The sequence below is a fragment of the Rhinolophus ferrumequinum genome, chromosome X, assembly GCF_004115265.2.
Source record: "Rhinolophus ferrumequinum isolate MPI-CBG mRhiFer1 chromosome X, mRhiFer1_v1.p, whole genome shotgun sequence".
Lineage (NCBI taxonomy): Eukaryota > Metazoa > Chordata > Mammalia > Chiroptera > Rhinolophidae > Rhinolophus > Rhinolophus ferrumequinum.
The window spans coordinates 123,956,852-123,975,079 of NC_046284.1; the positions used below are offsets into that span (position 1 = coordinate 123,956,852).

At 52.9% G+C, this 18,228-nt stretch overlaps 1 protein-coding gene across 1 annotated transcript in view; it reads left to right on the forward strand.

Moving 5' to 3' along the window:
* DHRSX (dehydrogenase/reductase X-linked) overlaps window positions 1–1,312 on the forward strand; it is a 113,736-nt gene extending 112,424 nt beyond the window's left edge. Inside the window, exon 7 of the mRNA XM_033107348.1 lies at window positions 760–1,312. Coding sequence (XP_032963239.1) covers window positions 760–963 — 204 coding nt within the window. The 3' untranslated portion in view covers window positions 964–1,312. The remainder of the gene's footprint in view (window positions 1–759) is intronic.
* Window positions 1,313–18,228: the final 16,916 nt, after the last annotated feature.

The window sequence follows — 18,228 nt, forward strand, 5'->3', positions numbered from 1 at the left end:
CAGCAGAAGGTCCAAGGTTGGCTGAGGTGAGCGGGTTTCCAAAAGGTTATTCCAGGAGATAAGCCCGTCTCAAGTCCTTATCACAGAGATAAGACGATAAGAGGAAACGCTGTTGGTTTCTGGGTATTGAGTGGTTGCCATGACGACCCTTGGGTTCCCACAGTTTATGATCCCTTGAGCGTGTCCGGCTTGTTACACACCCACCAATTCTTGGTCCCACTGGCCACTCTCAAGGGCCACGTCCCAACATGGCTGCTTCCCTCCATCTTCACAGATCTCTGCCTTTCGAGCTGCTCTTTGAACTTGACTTTTCCGAAGCCTGTGTCCACACCCCGTCAAAACTCGCCTCGCTTCCTCAAACCCGGAAGCTTTCTGCGCCCTGCGTTTCCTCTAACACTCAGGGAGGCCTCCAGAGCCCAGATGCTGAGGACGTGTGCGCTCCCAGCCGATGAATAAAGCAACTCGGTTTTTATAGTCATTGACTGAATATTTGCATCAAGGCACTTGGCGTGCATCTGCCTCTCAAAGTGGGTGACCCCAACGGGGCAATCCGACCCCCGGGGGTGTGTGTCCCTGTGGACAGGCAAACAGGGCTGTGACTCTGTGACTGAGCGAGGCTGCTCGTCCCGGCTTTCCGCAGGAGTGTTGGGTCCCAGGGACAGTGTAGTGGCGGCCCCACTGTCTCCAGGGGGGACGTTTCACAACGCGTTGCTCTGCTTTCAATCGGCACATCCTCATCATACCTTCTTCTCCCCACAGACCCCGGATGAAGGAGCCTGGACCTCCGTCTATGCAGCAGTCACCCCGGAGCTGGAAGGAGTGGGCGGCCGCTACCTTTACAATGAGAAAGAAACCAAGTCACTCGAGGTCACGTATGACCTCAAGCTGCAACGACAGCTGTGGGCCAGAAGTTGCTCGATGACCGGCGTCCTAGACGTGACCCAGGAGGTCTTCTCACGATAGCGGCCACGTTGGGAGGCCTGGCCCTCAGCCGAGCACACGCAGGTCTGTGAAGGATCTCATGTCCGCAGGGGTTATACTCGCCTGCCATCGGTGACCTGTCCTCAAGTCTCCTGGTGGCAGCCCTGCCTCTGTGGGAAGTCAACTTGCTAAAGAGTGTAATTCTGAGCAGGTCCGCCTAAGCCTTAAATCCCCAAGTGTCAAATTGTCCCAAGTGCCATGAAAAATTAAATGCTGTGATTTCCTTGCTTAGCACACAGTGGTCAGGCGGCTCGGGGAGAAACGTCCCATGTGACACGGACACTTTCAAGACACCATCCAGTGTGGGAACACTGGGGCTCTGAGGGTCCCTGTCGTGGTTCTCCGTCTCTCTTCATCTTTCTGGAGACCTAGCGTTGACGCATGTGTCCCACCAAAGGAGAGACACAGCCTTACTCAGCCGGGCATCAAGGCTGCTGTGACCAGCCAGCTTCCATCCCACCAACCTTGCAGGGGCCCGTCCACAGCTGCTCCTTACAGCCCTAGCAGGTGCAAACACGGCCTCCGCCATGATTCACATATACGTACCTGACCCTTAGGGGATTGTGTGCGTGACGTTAGAGGGAGGGGCCAGGACACCACTCACCATGGGGTCTGTAGGACAATAGGGGCCAGGACACCACTCACCATGGAGACTGTAGGACAATAGGGGCCAGGACACCACTCACCATGGAGACTGTAGGACAATACGAGCCAGGACACCACTCACCATGGGGTCTGTAGGACAATAGGGGCCAGGACAACACTCACCATGGGGTCTGTAAGACAATAGGGGCCAGGACAACACTCACCATGGGGTCTGTAAGACAATAGGGGCCAGGACACCACTCACCATGGAGACTGTAGGACAATAGGGGCCAGGACACCACTCACCATGGAGACTGTAGGACAATACGAGCCAGGACACCACTCACCATGGGGTCTGTAGGACAATAGGGGCCAGGACAACACTCACCATGGGGTCTGTAAGACAATACGAGTCAGGACACCACTCACCATGGGGTCTGTAGGACAATAGGGGCCAGGACACCACTCACCATGGAGACTGTAGGACAATAGGGGCCAGGACACCACTCACCATGGAGACTGTAGGACAATACGAGCCAGGACACCACTCACCATGGGGTCTGTAGGACAATAGGGGCCAGGACAACACTCACCATGGGGTCTGTAAGACAATAGGGGCCAGGACAACACTCACCATGGGGTCTGTAAGACAATAGGGGCCAGGACACCACTCACCATGGAGACTGTAGGACAATAGGGGCCAGGACACCACTCACCATGGAGACTGTAGGACAATACGAGCCAGGACACCACTCACCATGGGGTCTGTAGGACAATAGGGGCCAGGACACCACTCACCATGGGGTCTGTAAGACAATACGAGTCAGGACACCACTCACCATGGGGTCTGTAGGACAATAGGGGCCAGGACAACACTCACCATGGGGTCTGTAAGACAATACGAGTCAGGACACCACTCACCATGGAGACTGTAGGACAATACGAGCCAGGACACCACTCACCATGGGGTCTGTAGGACAATAGGGGCCAGGACAACACTCACCATGGGGTCTGTAAGACAATACGAGTCAGGACACCACTCACCATGGAGACTGTAGGACAATAGGGGCCGGGACACCACTCACCATGGGGTCTGTAGGACAATAGGGGCCGGGACACCACTCACCATGGGGTCTGTAGGACAATAGGGGCCAGGACACCACTCACCATGGGGTCTGTAGGAGAATAGGGGCCAGGACACCACTCACCATGGAGACTATAGGACAATAAGGGCCAGGACACCACTCACCATGGGGTCTGTAAGACAATACGAGTCAGGACACCACTCACCATGGAGACTGTAGGACAATAAGGGCCAGGACACCACTCACCATGGGGTCTGTAGGACAATAAGGGCCAGGACACCACTCACCATGGAGACTGTAGGACAATAAGGGCCAGGACACCACTCACCATGGAGAGTGTAGGACAGTAGGGGCCAGGACACCACTCACCAAGGAGAGTGTAGGACAATACGAGTCAGGACACCACTCACCATGGGGTCTGTAGGACAATAGGGGCCAAGACACCACTCACCATGGGGACTGTAGGACAATACGAGTCAGGACACCACTCACCATGGGGTCTGTAGGACAATAGGGGCCAAGACACCACTCACCATGGGGTCTGTAGGACAATAGGGGCCAGGACACCACTCACCATGGGGTCTGTAGGACAATAGGGGCCAGGACACCACTCACCATGGAGACTGTAGGACAATAAGGGCCAGGACACCACTCACCATGGGGTCTGTAGGACAATAGGGGCCAGGACACCACTCACCATGGAGACTGTAGGACAATAGGGGCCAGGACACCACTAACCATTAGGTCTGTAGGACAATAAGGGCCAGGACACCACTCACCATGGGGTCTGTAGGACAATAGGGGCCAGGACACCACTCACCATGGAGACTGTAGGACAATAGGGGCCAGGACACCACTAATCATTAGGTCTGTAGGACAATAAGGGCCAGGACACCACTCACCATGGGGTCTGTAGGACAATAGGGGCCAGGACACCACTCACCATGGAGACTGTAGGACAATAAGGGCCAGGACACCACTCACCATGGGGTCTGTAGGACAATAGGGGCCAGGACACCACTCACCATGGAGACTGTAGGACAATAAGGGCCAGGACACCACTCACCATGGGGTCTGTAGGACAATAGGGGCCAGGACACCACTCACCATGGAGACTGTAGGACAATAGGGGCCAGGACACCACTAACCATTAGGTATGTAGGACAATAGGGGCAGGACACCACTCACCATGGAGACTGTAGGACAATAAGGGCCAGGACACCACTCACCATGGGGTCTGTAGGACAATAGGGGCCAGGACACCACTCACCATGGAGACTGTAGGACAATATTAGCCAGGACACCACTCACCATGGGGTCTGTAGGACAATACGAGCCAGGACATCACTCACCATGGAGACTGTAGGACAATAGGGGCCAGGACACCACTAACCATTAGGTCTGTAGGACAATAGGGGCCAGGACACCACTCACCATGGAGACTGTAGGACAATAGGGGCCAGGACACCACTCACCATGGAGACTGTAGGACAATACGAGCCAGGACACCACTCACCATGGGGTCTGTAGGACAATAGGGGCCAGGACAACACTCACCATGGGGTCTGTAAGACAATAGGGGCCAGGACAACACTCACCATGGGGTCTGTAAGACAATAGGGGCCAGGACACCACTCACCATGGAGACTGTAGGACAATAGGGGCCAGGACACCACTCACCATGGAGACTGTAGGACAATACGAGCCAGGACACCACTCACCATGGGGTCTGTAGGACAATAGGGGCCAGGACAACACTCACCATGGGGTCTGTAAGACAATACGAGTCAGGACACCACTCACCATGGGGTCTGTAGGACAATAGGGGCCAGGACAACACTCACCATGGGGTCTGTAAGACAATACTAGTCAGGACACCACTCACCATGGAGACTGTAGGACAATACGAGCCAGGACACCACTCACCATGGGGTCTGTAGGACAATAGGGGCCAGGACAACACTCACCATGGGGTCTGTAAGACAATACGAGTCAGGACACCACTCACCATGGAGACTGTAGGACAATAGGGGCCGGGACACCACTCACCATGGGGTCTGTAGGACAATAGGGGCCGGGACACCACTCACCATGGGGTCTGTAGGACAATAGGGGCCGGGACACCACTCACCATGGGGTCTGTAGGAGAATAGGGGCCAGGACACCACTCACCATGGAGACTATAGGACAATAAGGGCCAGGACACCACTCACCATGGGGTCTGTAAGACAATACGAGTCAGGACACCACTCACCATGGAGACTGTAGGACAATAAGGGCCAGGACACCACTCACCATGGGGTCTGTAGGACAATAAGGGCCAGGACACCACTCACCATGGAGACTGTAGGACAATAAGGGCCAGGACACCACTCACCATGGAGACTGTAGGACAATAGGGGCCAGGACACCACTCACCAAGGAGAGTGTAGGACAATACGAGTCAGGACACCACTCACCATGGGGTCTGTAGGACAATAGGGGCCAAGACACCACTCACCATGGGGACTGTAGGACAATACGAGTCAGGACACCACTCACCATGGGGTCTGTAGGACAATAGGGGCCAAGACACCACTCACCATGGGGTCTGTAGGACAATAGGGGCCAGGACACCACTCACCATGGGGTCTGTAGGACAATAGGGGCCAGGACACCACTCACCATGGAGACTGTAGGACAATAAGGGCCAGGACACCACTCACCATGGGGTCTGTAGGACAATAGGGGCCAGGACACCACTCACCATGGAGACTGTAGGACAATAGGGGCCAGGACACCACTAACCATTAGGTCTGTAGGACAATAAGGGCCAGGACACCACTCACCATGGGGTCTGTAGGACAATAGGGGCCAGGACACCACTCACCATGGAGACTGTAGGACAATAGGGGCCAGGACACCACTCACCATGGAGACTGTAGGACAATAGGGGCCAGGACACCACTCACCATGGAGACTGTAGGACAATAGGGGCCAGGACACCACTCACCATGGAGACTGTAGGACAATAAGGGCCAGGACACCACTCACCATGGGGTCTGTAGGAGAATAGGGGCCAGGACACCACTCACCATGGAGACTGTAGGACAATAAGGGCCAGGACACCACTCACCATGGGGTCTGTAGGACAATAGGGGCCAGGACACCACTCACCATGGAGACTGTAGGACAATAGGGGCCAGGACACCACTAACCATTAGGTCTGTAGGACAATAGGGGCAGGACACCACTCACCATGGAGACTGTAGGACAATAAGGGCCAGGACACCACTCACCATGGGGTCTGTAGGACAATAGGGGCCAGGACACCACTCACCATGGAGACTGTAGGACAATATTAGCCAGGACACCACTCACCATGGGGTCTGTAGGACAATACGAGCCAGGACATCACTCACCATGGAGACTGTAGGACAATAGGGGCCAGGACACCACTAACCATTAGGTCTGTAGGACAATAGGGGCCAGGACACCACTCACCATGGAGACTGTAGGACAATAGGGGCCAGGACACCACTCACCATGGGGTCTGTAGGACAATAGGGGCCAGGACACCACTCACCATGGAGACTGTAGGACAATAGGGGCCAGGACACCACTCACCATGGAGACTGTAGGACAATAAGGGCCAGGACACCACTCACCATGGGGTCTGTAAGACAATACGAGTCAGGACACCACTCACCATGGAGACTGTAGGACAATAAGGGCCAGGACACCACTCACCATGGGGTCTGTAAGACAATACGAGTCAGGACACCACTCACCATGGAGACTGTAGGACAATAAGGTCCAGGACACCACTCACCATGGAGACTGTAGGACAATAAGGGCCAGGACACCACTCACCATGGGGTCTGTAGGACAATAAGGGCCAGGACACCACTCACCATGGAGAGTGTAGGACAGGGACACGGGCAGGTGCTGTGTACTAGTCACCATGGGTGTTTTAGGACAAGGGCACGGTTATTGCCGAGCCTGTTGGTTTCCTCATTTATCCTCTGTATCTTCAGGCACAGGCCCTAAACCCCCAGGAGCTGGAAGAAGCAGGAGAGACTGTCCCCTGACTCCCCCAGAGGTAGTGTGTTGCTTGGACACCTTGACGGCAGACTGCTGGTCTGCAGAGCTGGGTGACGATGGAGTCCTGTTGTTTTCAGGCACCAACAGATTGATAGTTATTTGATCCAGGAAGCTCATACTTATTTTTACCCTTTCAAGCTGTTCTGTGGGCACTTCCTTTGGCATCAGGCCCAGCCTTCCTCACCCACCAGTCAGGCAAGGAAGGCTCAATCCTGTTTCTGGGGATGGATGCCGGAGTTCCAATGTGCAGCATGGAACGATGGGCCTTTACAATACTCCTGAAACGACACCGTATGTATCCTGCTGTTCAACACCGTGAATGTCGAGACCACTGACCACTGGTCAGCTAACTGTGCATTCCCTGAATTGGCCAAAATCCCACCACGACCCAATACATCCATTGGGATCCCAACGCACAGCTGTTGCAGTGTGGCACGTGCAGCCGCCGTGGGAGGGAGCAGGTGCTTTGCCACTTGCTGCTCAGTGGTTCTCACACGGACGGAGCAGCCACCTGAAGCAATTTCATCCTCAGCCGTCCTTCTGGAACAGAGTGTTACTCAACGGGCTCCGATTGCAACGGCTCAGGCGTGGCGTACGTGAGGAAATCAGGAGTGGGCTTCCTTCCACCTCCTGCTCCCGAGGTGTGGCGCTTGTCTGGGTGGTAAGCTCTAAACAAAAGTGCATCTAACCAAACATGCTGCAGGTGTTCCTTGAAGGCCTGTAAGGCCGGTGGGTCTGCCTCTCACTGGGGAGCCTCTGCTAACAACTCAGATTCCCAGGTTTCTTTCCTCTGGGTGCCAGTGTTTAGGGAGAGCTCTTAAGCCGTCCTCTTGTTGAGCCACCTTCCACTCCTGGGCACGGGCACCTCCTCAGACTTCCCGGACGTTCTGCTAAGCCCTAGAGCCCAGACTCACATGTTTGCGGGACTAGAGTGACTCTCCATATTAAACCAAGATGGAGACACGCCTGATATCTCCAGACGGCCAGGCCTATGCACCAGAAACCACAGTCTTGACTTCTGGGAAGCCCCCACCCTTGGAGCGTTTGCACGTCATCGGAGAGCCCGGGACAGCTAGAGGCCACGGTACACTCATGCCAAAGATGGTCCCAAGTACAGGCTCAGGTGGGGGGTTACAGGAAGGGGCCCGGCCAAGCCGACGTCCTCCATCTCTGAGAGTCCACCACGCGTGCTGACACCTGACAGGTGCCACACCCCCCAGGGTGGGCAGACGGGCTCTGAGAGCAAGTGGCATCTCGGAGGACCCTGGCCTCAGGTGGACGCCCCTCCCCCCGCTGCGTGACAGCCAGCCCTATATTATCGTGTGTCCCTGGGAGAGAGACACCATGGTTCTGAGAAGTGGGTGTGTGCCCCTCGACACCCGATCAGACCTTCCTGGAGCTCAGAGACACTTCCCAGCTTCTACAGACAGCACGTAAGGCTGAGTTCACAGCATGGCGGGCACTGGGGAGCCTGGGTTTGCGCCTGTCCTTGATGTCCCATGGGACAGCCTCCGTGTACCAGAATGGAAGGATCTCCACCCCTGGGTGAGACTGATCCAATACTTGTACCTATGATGCGTGTGGCTTGTCAGTCAATCAGCTCTTGTGTGTCCCCCTCGTGTGACATCAGTGAGTTTGTCCTGCAGTGGGAGGGACCACCTCATTCACCGTCTCATCTCTGCATTCACTCACTCGTCCATTCACTCAGTTGTTCAAAAAGTATGTGTGGACCATGACTACACAGTCAGCTCTGAGGAAACACTCAGCTCAGAGTGGCGAATGGCTGGTCCTCCAGGAGCTGGGGCCTGTGGTGGATGGATTGATGGGCCCCAGAGGTGGCAGGTCCTCACCCTGGAATCTGGGGCCGTCCCTCTGTGTGCCATCAGGGAACTTTCAACAGGGAACATGGGTGCTGCACAGGCTGGTCTGCGCAGGACACGTCTCAGTTTAAGCTCCTTTTGTCGAGACGCCAACCACATGGTGTGTGTGTCTATATCATGAACATGTGGCGTGGGGACCTGTCGTGTTGGCTAAGAGGACATGAGACCCGGCTGTGTCCCAGGAGGAGAGCCCAGGACAGCTAGAGGCCATGGTACACTCATGCCAAAGATGGCGTGCGCCTCTATTTTGCGGTTTTTATATTTCTAGCCGTAGCCTTCCGTGTTCCTCATTTCTGTCCCGTCCCTTGGGTACATCTTGTAAGGTATGGAATACAGTCCTTAGTTCTCTCTCTCCTCTCTAGCCCCCGGGGTTACTTCAAAGGGTACTTTTAAATCTCCAAATACACAGGACTAACAATACTCATTTTACTGGTGTGTGTCCGGCAATGTATTAAGAAGTCCGTGTTTTCTAATTCACCCAGGACCTTTGTGTCTTCTCCTTGAAAGACCCCGTGGGATGTGTGCTCCCCTGTGGGGCCACGTGTGTGGGTGCCGTGCAAAATTTTCATTCAGAATACCCGGGGGGAAAAAAGGGTAGCATGGGAACTTGAGAGGACCATTGTTTTTTTTTTTAGGGAGGAGAATATTCACTTTAGTAATTTTATCTTATTAGTTTTATGGAGGTATGAGTGACAGGTCCGAATCGTGTGTGTGTTTTACGTGTATGGTTTCGATTCACACATGCACCATGAAATGTCTCCTGCCAGCTACATAACTTGGGCAAAGGGTGCCATCCCCGTCTGCTCGAGGGGCCTTCTTTTGGTTCTAAGACTCAGAGCAGAGGGTGGGTCTGAAACGGTTGGAAGGCTGCCAAGGGCCTTTTGTACGTCAGTCCTGCTGCCGTCGTGGGTTCCGTCGGAGTCACGCGCGTGGCTTGATGTGGACGTCCTTCCCGAGGTCACAGGGTGCTGTCAGTGATGGTGGTTGTCTGCGGGGTGTATGGAACGGTGGGGACACCTCCCACTGGCACTCAGCGGGTAGAGGCCAGCGTGTCACAAAGCACGGGACACGGGTACAGCGTCCCCACACCCCTGTGACTGCTCAGTGTCTGCCCAGATGTCCACATAGGCAAGAAACCTCTTTGTCATTAGCCCACGCCTAGAACTATACTCTGTTCACGCATAAATGCCCGAGACTGAATTTTCCAGGCCAGTGACCTATCCGTGAATAGATTGTCCTCAGGGAGCTTGTTCAGCGTTTTGGGAAATGCAGGCGGCAGCTGATGGTGTTTGAGTTACCAGAATAGCACGCCTGGGGTCGCCTCTGTCTGCAGCCAGCACCTCCCTGGGGATCTAGCACTGACGGACAGAGCCCTTACCTCTTCCTCGTCTCCAGAGGGTGGCGGAGGCCTGAGCCCTGACGTGGTCACATGCAGGGCACTTTATTATAAATTGCGTTCTGTGGACGTTATCTTTGATTGCTAAACGTGTCTGTAGGGATCGTCTCTGTGACTTCGTCTTAGGAGCGGGAAGGGGGCCTTAGAAACATGTTAACATGCATCCCTACAATGGAATATTATGTGGCCGTGAAAAAGGAAGGAAGGGCTGCTACACGCCACACCGTGGACGAACCTCCAAAACATCATACAGGGCGGCCAGATGGCTCAGGTGGTTAGAGCTCGAGCTCTGAACAACAGGGTTGCCGGTTCATTTCCTGCATGGGATGGTGGGCTGCACCCCCTGCAACTAAGATTGCAAACAGCGACTGGACTTGGAGCTGAGCTGCGCCCTCCACAACTAGACTGAAGGACAACGACTTGGAGCTGATGGGCCCTGGAGAAACACACTACACCCCAATATTCCCGAATTAAATTGAAAAAAACAAACAAACCACAAAACATCATACAGGAGGGAAGCCATGGGTGAGAGTTCGTGTGTGGTGACATCCCATTGCTACAAAGTATCCAGAAGAGACAGGAAGCGGACTAGTGGCCACCAGGGGCTGGGGGAGGGGAGTGACCGCTTCACTGGGGACAGGGTCTCTTTATGGGGTGATGACTTGTCTTGGAACTAGACAGAGGTGACGGTCACACAACATTGGGAGCAGGACAAATGCCCCTGGACTGTGAACTTGAGTGGCTAATGTTAGGTTATGTGACTCTCACGTCAATAAGCTAATGTGTCGTGAGGAGGACACAAAGCCCCTTCACGGCTGGCTGTGACTTTCTTCTCCCCCCATGGCCCCCCGACACACACACACACACACACACACACACACCGGCTCCTCACGGGGGCTGCTTCGACCTGCACCGCACTGCGCAGTGCTCACTTCCTCTCCTAAGTCCGTCATGTTCACATTGCATGAGGAATGCACCCCTTGGGGCAGCTTTTCTGAACAGTGATTTCCAAGGTCACAGGCAAGGTCGTGTTTGCAGAGATGGCCAGGCCGGAAATTATCGCGTTGGCTTCGTCCGCTGACGAATCCACACGCGCTGCCGAGATCATCCTGACTTACCAAGAATGGGCTGTACACCCAACTCCCCCGGTCCCCCCACCCCAAGCTCAGTGCTTCTCACAGAGACGGACCAGCCCTCCAGCTCATGTATCTCTTGGTTCAATCTGATCAAAAATAACACAGGTGTTAGTTGCCTTTTCAGAACAGGTTGGGTCCCAAGAAGCGGGGACGTGGCTTCCTCCTACTCCCCCTGTTTCATATGCCAAGAGATTTCCAACGTCATTGCACAGACCCGCCTGTGCAACCTGCCAGTGGGAAGCAGAAGGACACAAAGGTGACAGGGGCTCTGCAGCCCCCCTCTGGGCTCCCAGGTCCCCGCCCAGTGGGCCCGGCACACACCATCTCCATGCACGGCGTTTCCATGCTCCACGCTTCAAACGGGGCTTTCAGGGTATGCACCAAGGAGGCACATCTGGCTTGTCAAACACAAAGTCCCATCAAAACATTCATGTGCACGTACAGTTCGGTCCTGGGAAGAAAAACGTAGCACCCCCTCTTCCAGGTCTTACGTGCCTTCCAATGGGGGCAGACGTGAAGGCAGACTCCCCAGCAACCTTCAAAACGGAAACGAATCGGTTCAATTTGGTCCCAGCGTTTTCCACACGTCTTTGAAATTCTTCCCACGGAGTTTTTGTGACGTCTCAATGCAGAGGGAAATGCGACCGTCGATGGGCTAGGATTGCAGGGTCCCTAGGGGCACAGCACAAATGACAGGGCACCCTCCCATGGCTGGAGAGAAGCCGCCAAAAGCCCAGGACCTGCTTTCAGGATGTGCCTTGGGTGCTAGAGAAAGCAGCTCATCGTTAAGTGACATATGCAGAATACCTGCCCGATGTCAGTGTCCACCACCAGCACCACCAGGCAGATCAAGTGGGCCACTCTGTTCGCAGAATAAGTGAGGGAGAACCAATGTGCCAAACCAGGAAAGGGACGTGTCTCTGCGGTTTGCAAATCACCAGCATGAGGTTATGACAGTAAACAAGCAAGTGGCCCGGTGCCATGACTGGAGGTGTTTCGCAAATTTGTTGCAGGAGAATATACGAAAGTGTAAGTGACATGGGACGATGTCACTGAGTACCAGGTGCCCTCCCCCTGGACAGCAGTGATGTTTGGGGTGCATTCATTTTCTAATGTGGGGCGTCCTGGGCCCTGTGGAATGTTGAGCAGTGTCCCTGGTCTCCACCCACCAGATGCCAAGAGCACCCCCTCCCCAGTGTGACGCCAAAAAGGGTCTCCAGGCACCGTCAGCTGTCCCCTGGGAAGTGAAGTTGTCTCTGGTTGCAAATCACTGCCATATATATGAGGGATGGGTGGATGGATGGATGAGGGATGGATGGATGGTGGATGGTGGATGGATGGTGGATGGATGATGGATGGATGGATGATGGATGGATGGATGGTGGATGGATAGATGGATGGATGATGGATGGATGGATGATGGATGGATGATGGATACCTGTGCATAGATATGGATGGATAGATAGATAGATAGATGATAGATAGTTATTAGAAAGATGGATAGCTAGATAGATTCATAAACTGATAGATAAGGTAGATTAGATTTAATAGATAGATATATTAGATAGGAAGGGAGGGAGGGTAGAAAGAAGGAAGGAAAAGGAAGAAAGGATTTCTCGTGCTAAGTCAGGGTTTCTCAGCCTCAGCCCCGCTCTCCATTGTGACAACCAAAAACATGTCCAGAATCACCAAGTGAGCCGTGGAGGACACCCAACAAACTAAATTGTCCAAAACACTTACAGCTGTGTGCATTAGATCGGAAAATTGCCGAGCTGGAGAGCCCATTAGAATTCCACGTGAGTGATCCCTCTGGTTTGGACCAGAAATGAAACGTGGACTCGTGCCCCTGAGACCCGCGGGAGGCCCTGGGCAGAGAAGGACGCCGCCCTGCCCGGCACACAGCGAGTCCCACGTCACGCTCGGACCTCCAGGGCTGCAGGAGAACGCGTTTGTGTGTGTGCAGGCACTTGGGTGGGAAGAGTTGTGACAGCAGCAGCCACAGGACACTGAAACAGCTCCCACGTGTTCCCGTACCCGTGTCCTGTATAGGCTGGGGATGGAGAGTGAACATGTCCCCTCTCACGGGACGCGTCTTAGGATCTCCTGAGCTTTTGCTGACCATGCATAGGGAACCGTGTGGAAACGAATCCAACACGGAAAGGCCAGAGCAAACTCCCTGTAAGGAGAGCCCACCAGAAACATGTCGGTGAGAATGGGTCTTTGTGGCCTCCTTCCCCTGTGGTCTCCCCGTCCCTTGCTGAGCGGGTCTCCCCCTTTCCTCGTCAGTCATATCCACACTCCCCGCCTTGGTCCTCCATTTCCGATCCCTCCCTATTTGAGATCAGCTGCAACAGGATTTCTGCCAACCCCTTGGAAGTGACGTACTCCCACATGGAGACGTCAGGGCTTCCTTCCAAGCCTGGTGCTGGGGCTGAGCCCCGAGCGGTGGGCACGGATGAGCCATGCCACCAGACTGTGGTCCTGGGCCTGTGCTGAGGACGTCCTTCGCAACTGATGCTCCTGCAAGCTGACCTGTGAAGCCGCGTCTCTAGTGTGACCACCAAAAATGTCCCAGACATGCCAAGTGTCCCCTGGGGGGGGTGGGGTGGGGCAGAGCCTTCCTCCTTGCTAACCACTGCCATAGGCAGTAGATGTGGATAGATGATCATAGATGGATAAATACATAGATAGATGATAAACGATAGATGGGATAGACACAGACAGACAGACAGGATCTGTCCTGCTAAGGCAGACCTCTGAACCTCATATCTAATACGTACATTTGTATCGGGCGGATTCTCTGATGTAGAGCGTCCTGTGATCTGTGGGACGTTGAGTTACATCACTGGTCTCCATCTGCCACATATTAGTAGCTTCTCCTACCCAGTGTGACAAAAATGTGCAAATTGGCAGTTACAAAATAGTCACAGGGACATAAATACAGCACAGGGGATCTAGTCAACAATATGGTGATAACTGTGGATGGTGCCAGGTGGGGACTAGACTTATTGGGGAATATCACTTCTTAAATTCTATAAATGTCTGACCGCTATGCTCTACACCCTTAAACCAATATAAAATAATATTGAATGTCAACTGTCATTGACAAAAAAAAGAGCACCAGGTTTCACTTCTTTGGGGTACGTGCCTAGGAGTGGAATTGCTAAGTCAGATGGTAATTCCACGTTGAACGTTTTGTGGAACCACCCAGCTGTTTTCCCACGTGGCTGTCTTGTGTTTACGTTTGTACCAGCAGTGTGTGAGGATTCTCGTCTCTCCACGTCCCTGACACATGCCGTTGTTGGTCTAGTTAACCAAAACCATCCTGGGGGGCGTGTGTCTGTCAAGTGGCATCTCATCGTGGGTTCTATTGATATTTTCTTCCCTAATGATTAATGATGTTGAACTTCTTTCCAACAATGTTCATTGGCGTCTTCCGTGTGTGTGGTGTGTGTGTTTGTGTGTGATTGAGTGTGTGTGTGACTGAGTGTGTGTTAATGTATGTGTGAGTGTGTGTGAGTGTGTGTGTTTGTGTGTGTGTGTGTTTTTGAGTGTGAGTGTGTGTGTGTATATGTGTGAGTGTGTGTGTGACTGAGTTTGTATGAGGAGTATGTGTGAGTGTGAGTATGTGTGAGTGTATGTGTGTATATGAGTGTGAGTGTGTGTGAGTGGAGTGTGTGTGAGTGTGTGTTTATGTGTTTTTGAGTGTGAGTGTGTGTGAGTATATATGTGAGTGTGTGTGTGACTGAGTTTGTATGAGGAGTATGTGTGTGAGTATGTGTGAGTGTATGTGTGTGTATGAGTGTGAGTGTGTGTGAGTGGAGTGTGTGTGAGTGTGTGTTTATGTGTTTTTGAGTGTGAGTATGTGTGAGTGTGTGTGTGACTGAGTGTATGAGGAGTATGTGTGAGTGTGAGTATGTGTGAGTGTATGTGTGTATATGAGTGTGAGTGTGTGTGAGTGGAGTGTGTGTGAGTGTGTGTGTTTGTGTGTTTTTGAGTGTGAGTATGTGTGAGTATATATGTGTGACTGTGTGTGTGACTGAGTTTGTATGAGGAGTATGTGTGAGTGTGTATGTGTGAGTGTGTGTGAGTATGAGTGTGAGCGTGGAGTGAGTGAGTGTGTGTGAGTGTGTGTGTGCATCTCTGTGTGTGACTAGGACGTAAGGCACCTTCATGTTTGCAGTGTGGCCCTGGCTTCCCACTCGATCCTTGTCCACCATGACAGGAGCCCATCTCATCAGTCACCGTTGGTGTTCCTGTGGGTCCAGACAGTGCAGCTTAAGGTTGGGCTTCTGACTTGTATTTAACCCTGAAATGTGGGTAGAAAGTGTGTTAACCCTCAAACCGTCATAACCACCGAATCTCATACTCCTCCAGCTTCTGAGACAAATGTTTGAAGAGCACCCAGAGGACTGAGGGCTGGGGCTCCAATTCTTATACTGCCTTTTTAGCATTGCTAATTCTTTGTCATTCTGTTTCCTCATCTGATACATGGGAAGTAGAACTCTACCCCCTCCTTGGTACTTTAAGAGTTTCGTAAAGATTCACGTCATCCCGAGTTTGTTGAACATCTAATATATGCCACATAGGAACCACCCGTGAACCAAACAGCGAAAGACTCTTGTCCCCATTGTGCTGCTGACTAGCAGGAGACAGTGGACAATAAACATAATAGTTACAATTTTATGTAATAATTATACATGGAGAAGGAGCTCAGACTACAGGACAAAGAAAACGTAGATGAGGGTTGAAGGATCCTGAGTGCTAGGCATGGGGTACCGGTTATAGGATCACACAGGATGGTTGGACTTGGTCTTATTGACAGGATAAAGTTGTATGAAATAAAGGATGCAGAACTCTTAGGTTTGTGAGAGTCACATGTATACTAAGGGATCCAAATGTGTCAGCAGCCATTGTCATAATCATCACCACCGTCACCACCATCATCACCACCATCACCATCACCACCATCACCATCACCACCACCATCACCATCACCACCACCACCACCACCATCACCACCACCACCATCACCACCATCATCACCATCACCACCGTCACCACCATCACCATCACCACCATCATCACCATCACCACTGTCACCACCGTCATCACCATCACCACCATCACCATCATCACCATCACCATCACCATCACCACCATCACCATCACCACCATCACCATCACCACCACCATCACCATCACCACCATCACCACCATCATCACCATCACCACCGTCACCACCATCACCATCACCACCATGATCACCACCATCACCATCACCACTGTCACCACCGTCACCACCATCACCACCACCACCATCACCACCATCATCACCGTCACCACCATCACCATCACCACCATCATCACCACCATCACCATCACCACCACCACCATCACCACCACCACCACCACCATCATCACCATCACCACCGTCACCACCATCACCATTACCACCATCATCACCACCATCACCATCACCACTGTCACCACCGTCATCACCATCACCACCGTCACCATCACCACTGTCACCACCATCATCACCACCATCACCATCACCACCATCACCATCACCACCATCACCACCATCACCATCACCATCATCACCATCACCACCATCATCACCACTGTCACCACCATCATCACCATCACCACCATCACCACCATCACCACCAACACCGTCACCACCGTCACCATCGTCACCATCATCACCATCACCACCGTCATCACCGTCACCACCGTCACCATCACCACCATCATCACCATCACCACCATCGCCACCACCACCATCAACACATGTGGACCAGCAAATGGAGACTTTCAAGCTGCCGGTGACTAGCTCAGATTCTCAGCGTCATGGAGCATAACCCCGAGAAATAATCCCTGTAAGAAATGCCTACCGTATTCCGTGAGATGGGAAGCATCGGGGAAAAGTATTTTATCCTGTTCTGGTTTCAAAAATCAGCAGCCAACAGCTCTGCCCTTCATCTGAGGCAGTGGCTGAGAAAGCAGAGTGTTTCCAGAAATTCCCTCTGCACACGGCAGCACATTGGTTTTGTGGCTGCTCGAGCCGCTGCCTGGGGCTTCTGCTGTCTGAGCTGTGACATCTGCATCCATTAGGAAGGGACCAGGACAGCAGGGCAGAGTCTGCCGAATGGGGGGTGTACCTTCCCTCCCACAGCTCTCTGGCCTTAACAGGTGCATCCACGGCTCATTTCCTAAGGCCATCAAGCTGCTGTCACATAATAGACACTGAGTAAAGTGACAGAGGAATTGTCCCCTGCATTCATTGTTGAGACTTCAATGCCCATTTAATTTTCCCTGCGGCCCCACCGGGCAGCTCTGCTGAGCTGTTGGACCCAGGCATCGCAGAACGAGACATTCCTGAGTTTGAATACCAGCCTGCATAAAATGGGGCTGGAAACACCCACCGCATTTTGTTGCTGTGTGTGAAGGTCAAAGAGAAAAGGCACAACACAGCACTCGTGCACGGAGATTCTTTTGTGAACGCCTATTGATCTTGATGAAATGAAAGCCGTCTGGAGGAGGACAGTTCGTAGGCCGAGGCTCTGCCTCACCAGCTGGGAAACACAGCCAAGTTGTTTTCGCATCCTCAGTTGGATGTCATACAAGGTGATACTGCAGCACGGCGCCCAGTGGAAACCAATAGCGTACGTTTGCATAATGTGCTTTTGTTCTGCGCGTTTGTCCTGTGTGTGTGTCACTGCTGCGTCTTAGCTTGCTGCATTCTGGACAGATACACGCTAGCCTCGAGAAGGTCTGAGCTGAAAGCAGCAGTGTCCCCAGCGTGGTGCACAGCCGTCTTTCCTTTCTTCCTCTAGTCATTCTGACTTGGAACCTGTCTGACTTTTTAAATGCTTCTCTTTCTTCTTTTTATTATTATTATTTTTAATGGTGGTAAAATAGCAGGACGTAAAACGTATCACCGTCACCATTCTTCCATGTCCAGTGCTGTGGCTTTAAGTATATTTTCACACTGCCGTGCCACCTCCTCTCTTATCTAGCTCCCAGCGCCTTTCTTCTTGAAACACTGGGACTATTGATCCATTAAACAACAACCC